A 19,735-nucleotide genomic window follows, 5' to 3' on the forward strand; every position below is an offset into this window, starting at 1 on the left:
CCGGGGAGAGGGGGCGGGCACTTCCGCGCGCTACTACCGCGCAGGCGCAGAGCGGGGCGTCGCGGCTGAGGTGTCGCGGCTGAGGCGTCGGAATTCCCGCGCGTCGCTGAGGCTGAGGCGTCGGAATCCCGGCGCGTCGCGGGCGCTCGGTGCTCCGGTCCTTGGTTAGGGGGCGGCTGTTGTGGTGGCGATGGCGGAGGCTCTGGATTTAGGCAAAGACCCCAACGGGCCCACCCACTCCCCCACTCTTTTCGTGAGTGAGGATGGCAGCTCCATGTCCTTCTACGTGCGCCCCAGCCCGGCCAAGCGCCGGCTCTCGACGCTCATCCTGCACGGCGGCGGCACCCTGTGCCGGGTGCAGGAGCCCGGGGCCGTGCTGCTGGCCCAGCCCGGGGAGGCCCTGGCCGAGGCGTCGGGCGACTTCATCTCCACGCAGTACATCCTGGACTGCGTGGAGCGCAACGAGAGGCTCGACCTGCAGGCCTATCGGCTGGGCCCCGCCCGGGCGGCCGAGCAGGCCCCAGAGCCGAAGCCCGGGACCCAGGCCCAGGGCGCCGCTCCCGCCGCGGAGTCCGAGCCGCCGCCGCTCACGGGGCGAGTGGCCTTCACGGATGCGGACGACGTGGCCATCTTGACCTACGTGAAGGAAAACGCCCGCTCGCCCTCCTCCGTCACCGGCAACGCCTTGTGGAAAGCGCTGGAGAAAAGCTCGCTCACTCCGCACTCCTGGCAGTCCATGAAGGACCGCTACCTCAAGCACCTGCGGGGCCAGGAGCACAAGTACCTGTTGGGGGACGCCCCAGTGAGCCCCTCCTCCCAGAAACTCAAGCGCAAAGCAGAACAGGACCCCGAGGCTGCGGATAGCGGGGGTGAGCCCAGCCCCTGCGAACGCGCGGGTCCTGTTGCTGACACCTTGGGGGCGGGGCATTGGTTTTGGGGGCTTCTCTCAGCCATCCCCCCACCCTCCCCGACATCCGGGTAAAATTGCACCATTTTCTTCTGGTAAAAGCATTTGCTTTTACCTTAACTCAGGGCTTTGGCATGGGTCGATTCACAGGGTGCAAAAAGGGTCCCATTGGGAATTCACGCCCACCCTCCCATCAGCCACCTAGTTTTCTTTCCCAACGGGGTAACCATCTTCTTGTGTCTCTTTTTAGATACATTTCAGGGACGCGTTCAAAAAGGTTTGCAGTCTGTTCAGGTAGATTGAGTGCAAACTGTTTTAAAGGCAGGGTGGACCAGTTTGTTTTCGTAGTTTTGCTTCATTGACTGCAAAGTCACCTGAGAAGGTTCTCTGTTCCCTGATGGTGTGGTGACAGGTCTTGGGCGCTTTCACATAAGAAGGTTCTCACCAGCTGTACTTCTCTTCCCGGTCTCTTTCAGTTGAAGTGAGTTTTAAACGCAGATGACTTGGATGTTGGGGTTTAGGCGTGGTTAGCACTTCGTGCAAAGCTGCTAGGATGCTTCACTGTTTTCTACATAACGGGTGTTAGTTTAAACTGACAGACATTTGTTTAAAGGAGGCAACTTCCTCTGCCCACTTCCCTTTTCTTTTTTTTTATTTTTTAAAATCATTGTTTTCCAAATTTTATATATTTTTTTACATCATCTGGCTCTTCCAGTAACAGTGGAAGTCTGGGGAGGTGAAGCTGCTTCTGTTGACTATGATTAATAGGATTTTTGTGTGTGATAAAAATGATATTTCACATTCATTCAACAGATACTTAAGTGCCAGACTTTGTTATAGTGCTGGAACATGACAATAGCTAGGCACGGATAAGTGCTATAGAGAAAAGTAATTCAGAGAAAGGGTGGGGAGGAGGTTTCACCCTGTTTCCTACAGGGTGATGAGGTTAGGTCACTAGAAATTCTGATATTTGAGCAGAGACCAGAGGAAATGAAAGAGCAAGCCAGGTGGTTATGTGAAGAAGTGCAGAGGTGACCCTGACATGGGAAATTGGCTGGTGTGTTCTAGACTGAAGTAAGTGAGAGGGGAGTCAAGGCTAGATGACAAATGTATATATGAGTCATATAGATCTTGCGAGGCCTTGCTTTTCAATCAGTCGTGTTGGGACAACTGGCAAGCCATTTGGAACTTGGCACAAAATTAAACTGGATTCACCCTACTCAAAATAATAATTCAGTGATCAGATATTTAAATATAGAAATTAAAATCCTAGGGCCTCCCTGGTGGCACAAGTGGTTAAGACACAACCTGTGAAGCTATCCGCAGCTACTGTAGCATGAGTTCGATCCCCAGCCAGGGAGCTACCCACATGGCGCAGCAGTCTTCTCCTGACTCGCCCACTGTTCCTTTCAGCAGCGATTTCAGTCAATCAGCCTGTTCTGTTCCCCACTCTGTCTCTGATGAATCCTCTCACCCCTCACACTTCTGGCCTGTACCCCAGATCTTGTATGCATAAATAAATAAATCTTTAAAAAAAAATTAAAATCCTAAATTGACTAATAGCAAATATGGATGAACATACTGTTTAATATTAGCATGGTGATAGTTTTGAAATCAAGAGACTAAGAAAAAGCTTTATGAATTTGGTTACTTAAGATTAACTTTGGGCCTCCCTGGTGGCACAAGGGGTTAAGACGAAGCTGTCCACAGCCACTGCAGCATGAGTTCAATCCTACCCACATGGTGCAGCAGACCTCTCCTGACTCACCCGCTGCTCCCCTCAGCAGTGTGTTTCAGTCAGTCTGCCTGTTCTGTTCCCCACTCTGTGTTTGGTGAATCACCCCCCACACCTCTGGCCTGTACCCCAGTTCTGGTATGCATAAATAAATCTTTAAATAAAAAGATTAAAAACTTCTCCTGATAGAGGTCCAACTGGAAAAATACTCCTAATACATTGCAACAGAGTTAATTTCCTTAATGTCCAAAGAATTTGCAGAAATTAATATGTAAAAGAAAAAGCAGAAAAAAATGAGCAAAGGAAATGGAATAAATATCCAGAAAAGGAAATAAGTGGCCAAAGAATAAATGGAGGGATATTGTTAATAAATAAAAGTGAATTGGACCCTGACCAAATGAGACCACCCCTGAACCTCTGACCCATGGATGCTGAAATAATAAATGTGCATGCTGTTGTTTTTCTAGAAACAAATCACAGCAAGGAATGTCTTACCTGTCAGATGGGGTGGGTGATATCCAAATTGGTGATGTATATGACAAGTACATGCCTATATTGTTAATCAAAGGATAATGGTACAAGATGGACATTTTGAGAACCTCTAAGGTGGCAATATTGCTTCTAGGGATTTAACCTGCATATTCACAGGGTACAAAGGAGTCAGTGGAAAGTAAGTCTCCTTACTATTCCCTGCTTCTCCAGTGGCAAAAGTTACCATCCTTGTTATGTGTCCTCTTGATTCATAATACTAGCATAGTAGGTACCGTTTGCTTGTTTATTTTTATTTTTATTTTTTTAAAGTGAAAATTTTTTTTAGAGATTTATTTATTTTATACAAGAACCTGGGTACAGGCCAGATGTGCGGGAGGGTGAGAGGATTCACCAGAGACAGAGTGGGGAACAGAGCAGGCAGACTGACGAAATACACTGCTGAGGGGAGCAGTGGGTGAGTCAGGAGAGGTCTGCTGTGCCATGTGGGTATCTCCTGGCTGGCCAGGATAGAACCTGCACTGTAGAGGCTGCGGACAGCTTCCCAGCGCGGTGCTCAACCGCCTGCGCCACCATGGGAGGCCCTGCTTGTTTTTTTTTTAAATTAATCTTGAAATCTTTATGCATTTTGCTTTGCTTTATTCTTTTGGCATTGATTGCTTTGTATTCCATTATATGAACCAACCATAATTTACTTTTTATTATAGAAAATTTCAAACATTTATGAAAGTAGAGACACTGGATTATATTGCATGTATGCCATCACCCAACTTCATCTGATTATAGTTCATGGCCAATTTTTTTCATCTATACCTTTAATGTCCACTTCTGAGGTCATTTTGGAGCAAATGCCAGCCATCATATCATTTTATCTATCTCAGCATGTATTGCTAATAGATAAGGCTTCCTTTTTTAAATTAATATTTAAAACATTTACATAAAATTAATTTTGTGTACATTTTATGCATTTAAAAATGTATTAAAATATACATAAAATATACTATTTTATTTTTAAAGTATTTTTTAGTGTTCAGGTCAATGACATTTAAGTACATTCACACTGTCATGAAGCCATTACCACCATACATCTCCAAACCTTTTGCTTTTCCAGAACTGAAACTGTATCCATTAAATGCTATCCAGGCCTCCCTGCTCCTAGCCTCTTGGCAAACACCATTCTCCTTTCTTTATGAATTTGATCTCTGTAGGTACCTCATATAAGTGAAATCATACAGTATTATTTCTTTTGTGCCTGGCTTATTTCACTTTTAGCATGGTATCTTCAGGGTTCATCTATGTTGTCATATGTGTCAGAATTTCATTTCTTTTTAAGGCTGGATATTTCATTGCATGCCTAGACATTTTGTTAACCCATTCAGCTATCTCTTCACTATTGTGAATAATGCTTCGTTGAATAGGGACATATACCCAAAGGTGGAATTGCTGGATTATATGATAATTTTATGTTCAGCATTCTGAAAAACAGTCACACTATTTTCCAGTTACATGTTTTAACACATAAAGATTTATGCAGCCATCACCAAAATCAGGATATAGCGCAGTTCCTTCTCAAGAAACTGTTGTGCTGGTCCTTGGTAGTCAGTTTTTATTAAGGGAAAGAGTAAAAGTTTTTAGAGAACAAAGAGTAAAAGGGAAATGGGATGTTTCGCTTTCAGAGACCCTCCTTTGTGTAGTGGTATGTGGTGGATTGTGGGGTGCCTGTGAGACAGGCCTTGCTCAAATTCTAATCATAGTAGGTTGGCTAAGTCAGTGCAGTCTGGATTATGCAAAGTCTTGGCTCTCTCACCCCAACATGGTCAACTCTGAAGGCATTCCTCCTCCCATGTCTTTAACTGAGGCCTTTGTGGATTCTTTCAGAGCTTAGGTCCTTTCTTTGCCTACTCCTGCTTTTGTCTTTTCAGCAGGTATTTTTACCCAGGAGCTCTCCCTGATAAATACATGTTAATCTCTATCTCAGAATCTGCTTTCCAGAGAGTTCTACTACTTATGGCAGTTTTGTTAATTTGAGAAGTCTATAAATAGAAAATGAATTAAAAGGCAAGAAATGAATTAAACTTAAGTATTTTTATTTTACATATCAGAGCCTAGGAAAATCACCATTTGGATAGTACAAATTTTCAGAAGCAAGAGAAAAAATTATTGAATGTTCATGTCTTACATTTTTCTTATCCTTGTGATCAAAAATAGATGTCTTCTAAGAGGAAAAAAATGTGCAGGCTTACTTCTGGCCCTGAGTTCACAGAGTATGCTGTATATTTTTGGTGTTTCTAAGAGAGGCTAATTTCAATCTGGTGCTGCTCTTCTCTTTAAATAGAGCCGCAAAATAAGAGAACTCCAGACTTGCCTGAAGAAGAGGAGTTTGTTGTGAAGGAAGAGATCAAAGAGAATGAAGAAGCTGTCAAAAAGATGCTTGTTGAAGCTACCCGGGAGTTTGAGGAGATTGTGGTATGTTAATTAGATTTAACTCATTTTTCCCCCTTATCCCCATTCTTTTACATTGAAACCCTTTTACTCTGTGCCCTTTCCATACATGTTAGGCCTCAAAGGTGTAAGTTTAAGACAGTGAAGAAAAATGGGAAATAGTGCTTATTTAGGGTCCAGGCTTATAGCTTTTAGTTTTGGGGCAGGACAACTTAAGGAGGGGGAGAAATATTTTCACACAATATAAAGCTTCTGTTTTGAGTACTTTTGATCTCAGCTTAAATTTTTCAAAGTTAAGATTGGATTAATTTTTTGGAAAAATAATTTTTTTTTTTTTTTAAGACTAAGTTTTGTCAAACAAGTTTAGCTTTTTATGTACTTAGGATTTGGGTGGAACCCTTTTGCTTTTCTATATTCCATATTCAGTATAGCTCCTAATATACTGTTGGCATCCCATATTTAATAACAGTTATAGAGAGAGGCAGAAACCATAAAATAATGAATAGTAATAAAAACAAAACCAACCTACCTATGCATATATTCTTGTAAATTTTCCTTACACTGAGATACATGGTTAGTCCCATTCTCAAACAGGAAAACAATGTAGTTTCTAGAATTGGTGAGTTAAAGAATGCAGAGGAATTGACAGTATTTAGGGGTGGTTTCCCTTTCTAGTCTGAGTTTTGTTATATTATTTGATATTTGTTTCATTTTTCCATAGACTTTTTTTTTTTTTTAAGATTTATTTATTTATTTATACAAGCACTGGGTACAGTCAGAAGCGTGGGAGGGTGAGAGAATTCACCAGAGCCAGAGCGGGGAGCAGAGCAGGCAGAAGGACCAAAGTACACTGCTGAGGGAAGCAGCGGGCGGCAGAGGAGGTCTGGGCGCCATGTGGGACCCTCCTCCGGTGGCCAGGGTGTAGCCGGGGATCGAACCGGCGCTGCAGAGGCTGCGGGCAGCTTCGCAACCCAGCGCTCAATCGCTGTGCCACCGGGGAGGCCCTTTTTTTTCCATAGACTTTTAAATCTTAACTCTCAAACATGGTCTTCATAGGTGTCTTGTGATATGCTAAATAGAGTATAGCTTCAAGGCATAATATGTTGGTAGGCACTGGTAAGGTTGTGGTGAAAAAACTGATAAAATTCCTGTCCTTATGGAGCTTACAGTCTGAGAATGAGGTCAAACTTAACATAGTAATGCACACATGTACACAGACATTTTTTCATATTTAGTGTACTTTCTGTTGTTCTACTGGAATACCATTAATTATACATATACCTGCATATATGCACATTTGTACCCCCCCACCTGCACACACATTCCCACTTACCCTGTCACAGAAATACATATATGTACATACACACATCCAACACAAGCTAAGAAAGAAGAGCATATTAGAGGAATTGAAGAAAGTTCAGTATGATTGAGGTGCGAAGGGCAAGGAGGTGGTAGTTCAGAGAGGCCAAGTGTATCATTGGAGTGTGGGACTTGATAATTAGGAACTCATCATATTCATTACTTTCTCTAGGTGGATGAGAGCCCTGATTTTGAAATACACATAACAATGTGTGATGACGATCCACCCGAGGAAGACTCAGAAACCCAACCTGAGGAGGAAGAAGAAGAAGAAGAAGAAGAAAAAGTTTCTCCACCAGAGGTGGGAGCTGCCATTAAGATCATCCGGCAGTTAATGGAAAAGTTTAACTTGGATCTGTCAACAGTTACACAGGCCTTCCTAAAAAATAGTGGTGAGCTGGAGGCTACTGCCTCCTTTTTAGAGTCTGGTCAAAGGGCTGATGGGTATCCTATTTGGTCCAGGCAGGATGACTTAGATTTGCAGAAAGATGATGAACATACCCGAAATGCATTGGTCAAAAAATTTGGTGCTCAGAATGTAGCTCGGAGAATTGAATTCCGAAAGAAATAATTGGCAAGATAATGAGTAAAGAAAAAAGATGTGACAGATTAGGTGGTCAGAAAGTTTTGTGACCATTGAACTATAGAGTCTTAGGAGCTGATACTTTTCTTCAGACTAATGCTGCCATTGCCCTGTGAGTTCTAGATTTTGTAGCCATGCAGAGTTGTGTAGCAGTATAAAAACAAAAGAAATTTGGTATATTTAGAGCTGTCCCTGGCAGTGTCAGTGTGTTTACGAAGGGAAACTCTAAGCCAGAGAGAGGCTGGTCTGTTTAGTAGTAACCTGCTTCAGAATGCAACCCCTGCTCTATAGTGAGAGAAGCTAGTGACAAAGTCAAAGGAGGAAAATAAACATACATAGCCTTTTTAGGCAACATGAATAAAGACCCTCTTACCCTTTGGCAGACGCTCCTTTAGATTGTGATATATTGTAAATCAAGAATCTATAAAGATTATGGAAAGATTTAATTACAAGGCCTTGAACATGGACTATTCCTAACCAGGTGGGTATCCCCCAGTGAGCTCTGATTTCTATACTACTTTGAATACTCCAAAGTTCCCTTTGCCAACTTGATATTTGGGACCATGCTTCTTGTCTCTTCTTTTCCTTGAGTCCTTGTCAGTTAAGTCTCTAGCATGTGTTTCTTGACCTATCAGTCAGTTTTGTTGAAAACACACATTGAATCCTAGAGTCTCAAGAATAGTCTTAACTTGGTTAGTGGTAATGTATCTTTATTTATTGAGAATAGTTTTGTGCTAAGGACTGTGTTAGATATAAAAATTAGTGGATTAATTCCTCTTTGTTGTGTTGCTTCTGTTATTGAAAATAAATAGAACTTTGTGTGTGAGTCTTTAATAGGTGTTTTCTTTGTGTTCACAAAGCCTTTTTGGTATTAAAAACTATAAAGGAACTGACGTCTTTGGCTTTGATTAAGTAGAACCAACAAAATGGTTCCATTTTAGAATGAATAGGCCATGAGAAAGATGCTGGTTCTTCTTGATGGAACAAAGAGAAGATTTGTATCAAGGACTATGAAAGATGGCAAAAAGGGTGAACTGCTGAGAACCATACGGAGAGGAGCCAATCAGGAACTGTCAGGTGTGTAACAGAAGGTGTCAGTACCCACCAGTATCCCCTAGGAACTCATTAGTCTAGCATGTGCCACCAGTAGGAATCCCGCTGCCAGCACCTGCTAGTAGTGCTATGCAGCTAATACCCTTGGAGTGACTTTCATTAGGGCCGGTGGGAATTAGAGGATTTACATCAGCTTTCTTGCTGACAAGAGAAATGAAACATCCGAATATTTAAGTTACCCCTTGAACGTGATGGTGGTTTCCATGCCATCCATTATTTATTTTTCTTAATCAAAAATCATTTTTGTAGTAAGAATGTCTTCACCTGTACTGGACTCCTTCCCCTCAGAAGACTCTTTTCCAACTGAAATTCAGTATTTTATATGCCCCAAATGAACTCCCGAACTCCAGCTACATCTGTATTCCAGTTCCATCCCCAGAGAAGAAAGCATTATGTGGAGAGAAGGTAAAGACTTGATAGGAAAAAAAAGTAATAATGGCACACACCATGGTTCATTTCTGAATTTCTTCCAGACCCATTCACTACCTCTAGAGTCAGTTCCAATAACCTGACGGGCTTGAAAGGTTAGAAAGTGTGCTGAGATTTGACTCATTTAGGCATCCTCCCCACATGGACAAGGCCAAGTAGGGAGGACACGCCTAGCCTTTTCCAGTAGCACTAAAGAATGCTGTGCTCTGAGCAGTGCTGGAGCCTGGCTTCGGAAACTGTACTGCTACGGCTGTCTCATAGCCCTCTGTCTTCATGTCATTGATCCCTAGCTCCTTGTTTTGATTCAATGTATGCTTCAAATGCTCCACCTTCATCTCGGGATCATCTTTAGGTGCACAGGTGTTCTGCAAGTAGCTATTTCCTACTGGATCATTCATAATAAAGTGGGGGCTTATATTAATTACCCTTGAAGATCTGGTCCAACTTGTAGTTAAACTGTGTTTTTTCCACCTGCATGTCATCTTTTAGAGGTCCCACCAGAAATAAGTGTTGTGGTCTGCACGGGAATCTGTTTGTAAATGTTCCCTGCATAAACTTCCTTTTCTTGTCTTACATTCCCACTTCCCTACTAGTGCATCCTGGAATCACCACTCACATTCAAATGCTTTCTTAAATGTCTGCTGTTATGGGAATGTACCGTAAGTCAAACTGTTTAACTTTTCCCCCTGCTTTAGTGTCTTGGTGGGATGCCACACACTCTGGCAGTAATGCCCACTACAGTAGTAATTTTTATTTATTTACTTATATTTTTATTGATTGATTGATTATTTATTTTAGATTTATTTATTTATTTATACAAGCACTGGGTACAGTCAGAAGTGCGGGAGGGTGAGAGAATTCACCAGAGCCAGAGCAGGAAGCAGAACAGGCAGAAGGACCGAAGTACACTGCTAAGGGGAGCAGTGGGCGGCAGGAGAGGTCTGCGCGCCATGTGGGACCTTCACCCAGCGGCCGGGGATCGAACTGGTGCTGTGGAGGCTGTGGGCAACTTCGCAACCCAGCACTTAACCGCTGCGCCACCGGGGAGGCCCCTACAGTAGTAATTTTTAAATGAGTATTGGGAAGGGTTGGATGGTGGGCATTTGTTGAAAACGTCTTCTCATTCTGATCTGACTGTAGGGTGGCTGAAAAATGATTGCTTTAAATATGGGAGATGTCATCTAGCATATCTGTACTGTAGTAAAGTTACCACAGCCTCTTGACTTTATCGTGTTAAAAGTTTTGGTTTTGTCCAGTCATATGCAAAAGGGTTTTAACTTTCAAAAGATATGATAAAACCAAAGCATACACCAATTTTTAGTGGTCATTATGTACCATTAACTTTCAAATATCTGCTTTTTTAATGTTTACAGTAATTTTACCTCCTGCTGGGAGATATCAGTGGGGATACAAACTATCACAAGTATTTTTGAAGCAAAAATTTTAAGCAAAGACAATGAGTTCAATCTTAATGATTAATGGCTTTGAGCTTTAGCTTCATCTGCTGCTAAGACCAGCTATTGAAGTCCTAAAGTTGGGGTCCCTCTTCCTTGAATTGCCAGATTCTTGTTCTTTAGGGGTTTTCCCCCCCTCAACTTTATAATTCTGGCTCTGGTTTTTTGCTTGTGTTCTGGGAGACATCATTCTTGTTCTATTTAGCTCTTGAATTCTGGACCTTCCTTACCTTTCCACATACTTTCTCTGCCTCTTCCAACCCTGAGCTGCATGCAGCCTTGGAAATTTTCTAGGTCTTGAATAACTTGTATAACTTCATTTGCGGTAGAAACATTCTGTCTTTTCTTTCCTTGTAGTAGAGGGCTATGCTCCTGGTATTTAGTTTTTCTATTTCCTATTTCTCTAGAGAAGGTACTGTTGAACTTCAAACAGGGCTGCTTAACTTATTTGATCCTCTCTTGCTTTTGGCCTAAAGGTGTTTGCTGGATCAATGCCACCTGTCTGTGTCAGTAAGATGTAGTTAGTTATGTGTAACTGAAAACCTAACTAAAGACTTTAAATAATAGGAAGATTCCAATCTCATGTATGTAGGATAGCTTCAGGGTTCTTTTGATTTTCTGCTCTGCCATCCTTAGCCTGTCCTGTAGGCTGCTCCCCTTGTGGCTGAAAGGGGCCTGTTAACGGTTTCAACAGAAGAGGGAGGATTTCTTGTTAGGTGTTGCCTTTATTAATGGGCAGCCTTTTTCAGAAACCCCTCATAGACTTATCCTTGTCAGAATTATAGCACATACCTCTTCCCAAGTCCATCTCTAGAAGGGTAAGTGAAATGGAATCAGTTGACTTAGAGTAATCAAGATCTAGTCTCCTTGGGCTATAGTCTGTGAACTTTCCCAGGGAATGTGGCCTGAAAGGGCAGGGTAAATAACCAAATAAAAAGTCAGGGTCTGCTGCAAACCTCCACTGTAAAATCAGGTCTAGTCATTTTCTCCAGGAGCAAGAATATCTCACTCAGGAGGTGTCTCCTTATCATTAATGTGGACTTGACATTATGTGTTCTTTCTTGTCTCATCTTCCCAATAAATTTACCTGGCGTTTTTAATGTGCTTCTTGAGTGTATTTTCTTAAAACAAATGCTATTGATGTTTCTTTATTAGTAAAAATTATGACCTTGGCACTCACTCTGCATATTTTCTGGTCTTTTCCTCTTGGGTTCTACAGCCTCCTACTTGTGCCTGTCAATAAGGAGGGTTTCCCCAGTTGCTCTTTAGATTTTCAATCTGCAGCTTTCAGTTTTGATAGTTTACTTGTCCTGGGATCTTTCTGGAAAATGTATCAGGTTGTTTCTGGGATCATCACTTGGCACCATGGACTGCCACAGATATCAGGTCAAAGATTTGGAGATCTTATTTGGGTTTTGCAGAGAAGCTTGCTGAAGACTTCCGTCCTATAGTTTGTTTATTTAATTGATAGCTGTTGTCCACAATAAGGACTTAAGTAAACCAAATTATTTTCTAACATTTTTACAAGCAGACAGTGGAAGCTTTTTACAAAGCATTCTTTTACAGGTGTTAGAATAGTTAAACAAGGGGGCCATTAGATTGGGGTGGCTTCTAGTGCCTTTGGTAGACTATGTACATATACCAGAACCAAAGCCAAAGATAGTGCAGTTGGATCTAAGAAAATGAAATTTATGAAGAGGAAATTTGGACATACAGAGAGGCATGCTGGGGTCACATACACAGAAGAAAGGAAGCCATCAGCTTAGCAAGAGAAAAGATACCAAACCTGAAGACACTTCGATCTTGGACTTCCAACCTCCAGAATTGTGAGACAATATTAATTTCTGTTGTTTAAGTCACTTACAACATGTGCATGGTAGCAACACTGTCAAATAATTAGGTAAGAGTCTTAGAGACTTCTAACACTAATTGTGTGTATACACATGCATATCAGTTTTAATTTTTTTAGGTAATTAATGAAAGTCTAGTTCATATTAGGAAAAATAACTTCTCATTGTAATTTAACCATAAATTGTGATGGTAGAATATTCTGGCACTTGTGCTATTGTGTATAAATACATAGAGAAACTCTTGGACCTAATGCACCCAGACATCAGTGTATATGTCCACCCCACAGCTCTATTAGTATAAACTGGTATCTCGGTGGAACTGGATGTATATGTACTGACCTTGTGCCAGTCCCTTCATGGGACAAGTAAACAAATATGACTAAACAATGTAAACTGATAAAGTGAACAAGGGAGTATTTTTTTCAAAGGTTTTTATTGTACTAGGAAGACCCATATACACCATATACACCTTAATACACTAAAATCTATTTTAAAAGTTACCATTTCCAAAGAAGGGAGAATACTAAGACTGGCTATCCCAGATTTTAGATTAACATATAATTTGTAATGACAAAAAATATTTATTTTGTGAATATATGTGTGTAGATATACACATGTAAATACATATATGAAAAGCCTAAAAACGTGGAATTATTAACATGGGACTATGTTTAGTGACTGTATGGTGTTGCCACTATATTTTCCTTATAATTAAATGTATGTAAGTAAAAAAGTAATAAAAGAAAATCAACAAAAAAGGAAAAAATTATCAGTGAATTCTCACAATTGTGGATTTATCCTAATTTAACCATTCCCTTATGATAGATGCTGAGGTAGTTTCTAGTTCCCAATTCAAACCCTCAGAGCTCAGGGAAAAAGCTCACTTTCATGAACTCACATCATCAGGAATACAGCATCCTTTCATTTTCTATATGACAAATTAACTTTCAGTTTGCCGCCTTAGCTTTTCCGGAATACCATAGACCTATTCTCATCTGGGTGTGATTATAGTCTGTAGATTTTCCAGACTCTGGAGGAAGTGGTGCTCATAGGGAGGTTTTATTTGCCAGTAAAATGCTTTTGTTCAGAAGGATTCAGCAGATAGGTAGTGCCCAAAGTGCTTCCGGAGGCAGTATGGAGCTTGGAAACTATCCCTTAGAGAAGTGAATAGGGACAATAACCACTGCCTCCAAGACAGTAAAAACCTCCATTTGGGGTTTCAAGTGGTTTCTCCTTCTACCTGCATTATTCTTGTCCCAAATAGGATGACTTCATTTTCATTATCCTGTAAATTGTACTGATTCTGTATCAAAAGAAAGGAGGTCTTGACCTTGTTCTGAGAATGATATTTCTACCTCCTGAAGTTCAGGCCTTGGTGAGCTTGCAGCATGTGGAGCTGAGCCTGACAGTCTTCTTCACTGAGGCACAACTGGGGTCCAGGCTGGACCTCTTTCTGTGGGTTATATCTTTTCTAAAAACCTGTGTGTGGTAAGAATTGACTAAACAGGCTTGGGATTTCTACATATTGCTGGTGCAGTTGGATGAGATGGTTCTCCATTGATTGCTGTGGCCGCCAGTCTTACTGTGTTCCTTCTCCAGGATCCCATTCTGCAATCAGAGCCTGGCAGCCCTCATCCCACCACTGCATAATGTAAGAAATGTCCAGATCCTGTGACTGGTGCTTTTTGTGCTCAGGATGAGGCTGAGAACAGTCCTTCACCTGCACTACTCTTGTGCCAGTCTGTTCTTTGTGATTCTGGCACTTTTCTTGGTTTGGGGGCAATAGGAAGGCAGTCTCAGTATCTGAGAGGTCTCCTCCTAGAGTTGGTGGTATTGGCACGTAACTCCCAAGTGTCAGAGTAGGAGAGCTGTCTCCTCCCTTTGCAGCCTGTATGGGCTGCACCATCCTGACATTTGGTCCTTGGATCACACACGGAACAAAGGACACATGGGATGGGAGATGAGCAGGTAGAAATGTTTGTTTCTGGCTGAAAGATTTGGAGGAAGGAAAATGATGAGACCTGCCTTTAAGAGTGGAAAGGTCAAATTCATGCTGCTGAACTATTAGATCAGGTCTCCCACTTGGGTCATCTACCAAGGAAGTCATGGGCTCACTTCTGCTCTGCCCAGGGTACAGAGATCTTCTGTTCTGAAGCCACAGATATGTGAGAAAAAGGGAGACATGGACATCATAAGACATGGCTTTGGCTGTGTTCTCATGCTGTGTAAAGCAAAGGAGCTATTAATATAGGCCTTACTAGAAGGATGGCTATGAGTATGAAATTAAATACTCTTGTGTTGGTGTAATGTACATAAATGTGTATATAGATAACATAAATGGATAATACACAAATAGAGGTCAACACACTCAGCAATCAACTATTGATGAATTAAAACTGGCTGAAAAGACATGTTCTAGAATCCTCTAATTATAACAATAATTCGGAAAACAAGCTCTACTAGGTTGATATTTTTCCCCTCATTGCAAGTATGTGCATAAGAATACATATAAATTTGTGTATAAATCTGATCCAGTGTTATAAAAACAAATAGGTGTTTTTGAGGGTTTATGTGTTGAAACCTATGAATGTGGTTCCTAGTCATAAGCATTTATCATTTACTAAGTCAGTATCCCCATTATGTAGAAAAAGGAGCTCAATATAAACAACTTTTTCCCCAGTTGGAGGACATTTGGTTACATATCTAGATTTTTGGGAGGTGTCAAAAATGGGGGGGGTTCCCATTTTTGTAGGCAGTTTTTCTAGGCTAGGAATGATGAAAAATAACCTATGTGGCACAGAGTAACTCCTCACAAGAAAGAAATGTTTGGCCCAAAGTGAGAACAGTGCCAAGCTGTAGGAAACCTGACAGTGCTCTCAAAATATGTATAAACTATTTTCCTGCTGGTGATTCTAACTGACTATACCACTGGCGGTACAGAGAAGACATATTTGGTCCACAGACAAAGAACTTACTTGAATTCTTGATTCTGGAATGCCTGTTTGTTTAGCCCCCTTTTTTCTGGTTGCAATACCAGGGAATTGGTTCCTTTCAAAGGCTTGAATTAGGATGTTTGATTGAGATCTTGTGACAAATATCTGGTCTTGTCTGGTTTCTTTTGGTAAGTATTCTGGAGAACACGGGAACAAAAAGATAGCTTTTAGGACATTTTTCATATTTGAACTAGAAATTCAAACTTGTGAAGATAATGCTGAACTCACTTACTCCCTCCTAATTCCCCTTGGTGACAGAAGGAGAGCACCCTGCCCTGTTTAGAGCAGCAGGACCATAAGGTCCAAAGATTTGCTTGCTAAGAACCTACCTGTCCCAGCCAACTGTGTGCCCATGCTTATATTTCTGACATCAGGGTGCCCAGAACAAGCTGTAACTGGCTCCTAAACACAGGATTCTTCGTGGAGAATTTGGGCACAACATTGTAGAATCATAGCCCCTCTCAAAGAAACCCACTAAGGAAATGCATCTGGAATGGTGGGTTCTTACCTTGAGTCCAAGTCTGAGGCTCGTCCTGTGCCTGGATTTGGTCTTTTCCTAAGTAACATTCAGATTCCAACTGTCTCTGTTTTGTTCTGTGGTTTTTAAACCAAATCTACGTGGGAGAACAAGACATGAAAGTCCTGTAACTCAGTCTATGTCATTCCAAATACCAGTCCAGTTAAACAAGACTGATTTTATCAACTGCCATTGGGATAATATCCATAAGAGAAAGGTGATATATTCCTAGGAATGATATTTCCATTAGCATATAATTCAGAACACACAATCTGGTCTCAGCTCAAATTAGCATTTCTCATAAGGTTATCTTCATGGTATCCCAAGTAAATTTCCCTAATTTAGGAGGCACTGTTAGTTCTCTCAAAGGAAATGAGTATTTCTTTCTTCGTCTCTTTCTCCCTCCTTCTCTCTCTAAGCTGATCTTCAGTGTCTGAATGTCTTCTTTTGCTCTCATTATCTTTTCATAAGAAATACTGTTTCGGGGGCCTCCCCGGTGGTGCAGTGGGTTGAGGGCAGCGCTGTGGAGCTGTCCACAGCCTCTGCAGCGCGGGTTCGATTCCCGGCTGGCCAGGGAGATCCCCACATGGCACGGCAGACCTCACCTGTTGCGCCTGCTGTGCCCCTCAGCAGTGCTCTCGGTTGGTCTGCCTGTTCTGCTCCCCACTCTGTCTCTGATGAATCCTCTCACCCTCTAGCGCCTCTGGCCTGTACCCCAGCTATTGTATAAATAAAAAATAAATCTTAAAAAAAAAACTATTTTGTAATATACAATACACATGGAATTGATCTTGGAAAACAATTTCTTTAAATTATTAGAATTAGTTACAATTAAGAGCTAGGCTGGCATCCACATTTCCTCTTTCTTTTTCCTCTTTTTTTTAAGTTTTCACTGGAAACTGCATCACATTTTCTTTCTTCAGACCATAGTTAGCTATAGATTGGGAGACTCCAAGGGACTGTGTAGTATCCTATGCTGTAAAACATGTCAATAACATAACCAATAGAACTCTGCTTGCTTCCTCAGAATTGTGATTTCTAACTTCAAGTGTTTTATTTTGATAATTTGATAATTCTTAAGTTTTAGGATGTTAGTGACAACCAGTATTTGACAAACTACTCTTATATCCAAGGCATAGTGCTAAAAGGTTATATCCTTTAATCAGTATTTTCAGGTAAGAAGTCTTAAGCACAGGTGAAAACTAATGAATAAATTAATGAACATTAGACAGAGTCAAACATATCCTACATTGTTTTCTGGACTTGTCATCCTCCACTTCAGTTCAAATAGCTGCTGCTTTGCAGCTTATTATCAGACACTACCATAGAATTTACTTTCTTGCTGGAACTAAATGACCACTGACTCCTATATCCAGAACAAATGCATAAAGAAAAAAGGAAAATTTCTCCCCAGCATCTCCTCAGACTGAGGACCTTAAAGCCATTGGCTTCTTGAAGACTCTATATTTGATAAAAAATCTGAACTCATTTTCATATTGATCTTCATTGCATTAAATGCTATTTCAACCTACTGACTTGGAGAAGATACTTGTTCATCATACACTGGACAAAAATTGAATACCCAATATATATAAAGATCTCATGCAAGTTAACAACAAAACAACACAATAAGTAAATGGGCAAAGGACTTGAACAGAAACTTCTCCAAAGAAGATGTACAAATGGCTAACAGGCATCTGAACAAATGCTCCACTTATTATTAGGGAAATGCAAATCAAAACTTCAACGGGGTACACCTCATATCTGTAAGAATGACCTCTATCAAAAAGCTGTGTTGGTGAGGGTACAGTGAAAAATGAACTCTTGTTCACTGTGGTAGGAATGTAAACTGGTATAGTCTATGTAAAATGGTATGGAGATTCCTTAAAAACCTAAAAATGGAATTACGGTATGACCCAGAAATATCTCACATACATATTTTTCCAAAAAATGCGAGAACACTAATTTGAAGATTTGTACACTTGTGTGTTCACAGCAGTATTATTCACAATAGCTAAGACATGGAAACAGCTTAAATGCCCATCAGTGGCTGATTGGATAAAGAAAGTGTGGTACATATACTCAAAGGAATAATACTCAGCTACTAAAAAAGATGAAATCTTGCCTTTTGCGACAACATGGACCAAACTTAAGGTGATTAAGCTAAGTGAAATAACTCAAAGTGAAAGACAATTATTGGATGGTTTCTCTTATATGTGGAATATAGAAAAAGCAAATGAAATAACACATCACAACAAAATGACTCATATCTGTGAAAAAATGTAATGGTTACCAGAGGCAAGAGGAGTAACGGGGTCAGGAAGGAAGGGTAGAGGGTGTCAACCTGATAGTGCAACAGACACTAGAACTTAAGTGTTGGGTGAGGTGAGGTTTATGCACCTGTAGAGGTGAACATGTACCCCTGAAGATTATATGGTATTGTAAATAAATGGTAAATCAACAAAATTTTATTTTGAAAAACTGTTTGTGTTGTTATATTGTTTATAGCTATCTCTTTGCTAATTGAAACCAACTTAGTTTTAATTTCCATTAGTAGTTATTCAAAATAATACAACACGTGATTTTACTTCATACACTTCTGGTATGAATCATATCAGGTGTTTCACTAAGGGGAAAAAAAAGCCGAGAACTGGGAATCATACATGATTCCTTCTCCCCCCATTCCCTTCTAAGTACATTTCCCCTCATAATTACATATTAATCACTGTGCAGTATATCAATATGTAAGGGTATCATATCATTATAGTGATCCAATTTTCTATATTCTCTAAATCTCAAAATATGATTTAATTATCATCTGTTGGGAAAGGCTGGACCAGTGTACTCTTTCTCCATCAGTACATATATTTAACCACTATCTCCACCATTGGTAAAAAAAATATAGAGAGTTCTTATTTTGTTTCTACTATTATAAACAGAAAATACTTGGGGAGCAACATACCTGACATAAGAGAATTGTCAAAGTGCTGAGCCCAGCTTTTCTCTTCACCTTGACTTACAGATAATGAAATAGAAACCTAATGCATACCTGAATTTTAGGCTCTGGAATACCAATTTCCTTGGCCATTTGTTGCCTGGAAGCTTTATCAGGGTAAGGGTTGTGTTCAAACCATTTCTGGAGGATATCCTTTTGGCTCTGGTTGTAAACAATCCTGCCTTGCCAGGCTTCTTTTTGTAGCATGCCTGATGAAGAGAAAATGGGGCGAGGAGTATGAAGGATATATTTCTGGATTAAAAATTCTTAAGTGAGCATATGTCATGTTTGTTTCAGGTTGAAAGCCTGTAGGTTTGATGTTTTTATTTTAGGGATACACCTAAAGTTGTGCTAAATTTGGAGACGAGGTTGAATACATACATACATAACATTTATATACACATACACACATTTATACACACCTAGAATTAGAAAAAAGAGAATCTGCGATCTGAGTTACCAAGGGAAGTTACTGAAAGTCCACAAATTACATGTTAGAAAAACAGGAAGCATAGGAGCGAGGTAAATATTAATGGAAATAAAACACGAAAAAATTAACAGTATAAATAAAACTGATACTTTGTGATGAAAACATTTTAACAAGATTAAATGTAAAAACAGAACAAACATGTGGAATATATTTTAAAGTGTCAACTTTAAAACTTTCAATAACCCATGCATATGGAACTCATGGTGTCATCTTAAATTTGAAATTCCAGTCACCAAAGCATCCACCAATCCTCTGAAACAACTTACCACTGCAAAACAACCCCTACTCCAACAATCTAGCCCTCTAATAGTAACTAATTTTAACTTGGAAAAATGAACCCATGGCATTATCAAAGAAGACAGTAAAAAGCAGATGGGAA

General features: G+C 40.5%; 2 protein-coding genes across 2 annotated transcripts; one reads left to right on the forward strand and one right to left on the reverse strand.

The window, feature by feature from the left end:
* Positions 1–134: 134 nt before the first annotated feature.
* Positions 135–7,503, forward strand: TERF2IP (TERF2 interacting protein; the record flags this gene model as incomplete). Its single annotated transcript, XM_084257792.1, has 3 exons — positions 135–869; positions 5,467–5,597; positions 7,105–7,503. Exons 1-3 carry the CDS (start codon positions 191–193, stop codon positions 7,501–7,503), a joined length of 1,209 nt encoding a protein of 402 aa, XP_084113918.1. The 5' UTR covers positions 135–190.
* Positions 7,504–13,940: 6,437 nt separating this feature from the next.
* Positions 13,941–19,073, reverse strand: DUXB (double homeobox B; the record flags this gene model as incomplete). Its single annotated transcript, XM_084256831.1, has 4 exons — positions 13,941–14,582; positions 15,337–15,491; positions 15,863–15,968; positions 18,921–19,073. 4 exons carry the CDS (start codon positions 19,071–19,073, stop codon positions 13,941–13,943), a joined length of 1,056 nt encoding a protein of 351 aa, XP_084112957.1.
* Between the last annotated feature and the right edge of the window lie 662 nt (positions 19,074–19,735).

Source organism: Talpa europaea (assembly GCF_964194135.1).
Source record: "Talpa europaea genome assembly, chromosome: 16".
Lineage (NCBI taxonomy): Eukaryota > Metazoa > Chordata > Mammalia > Eulipotyphla > Talpidae > Talpa > Talpa europaea.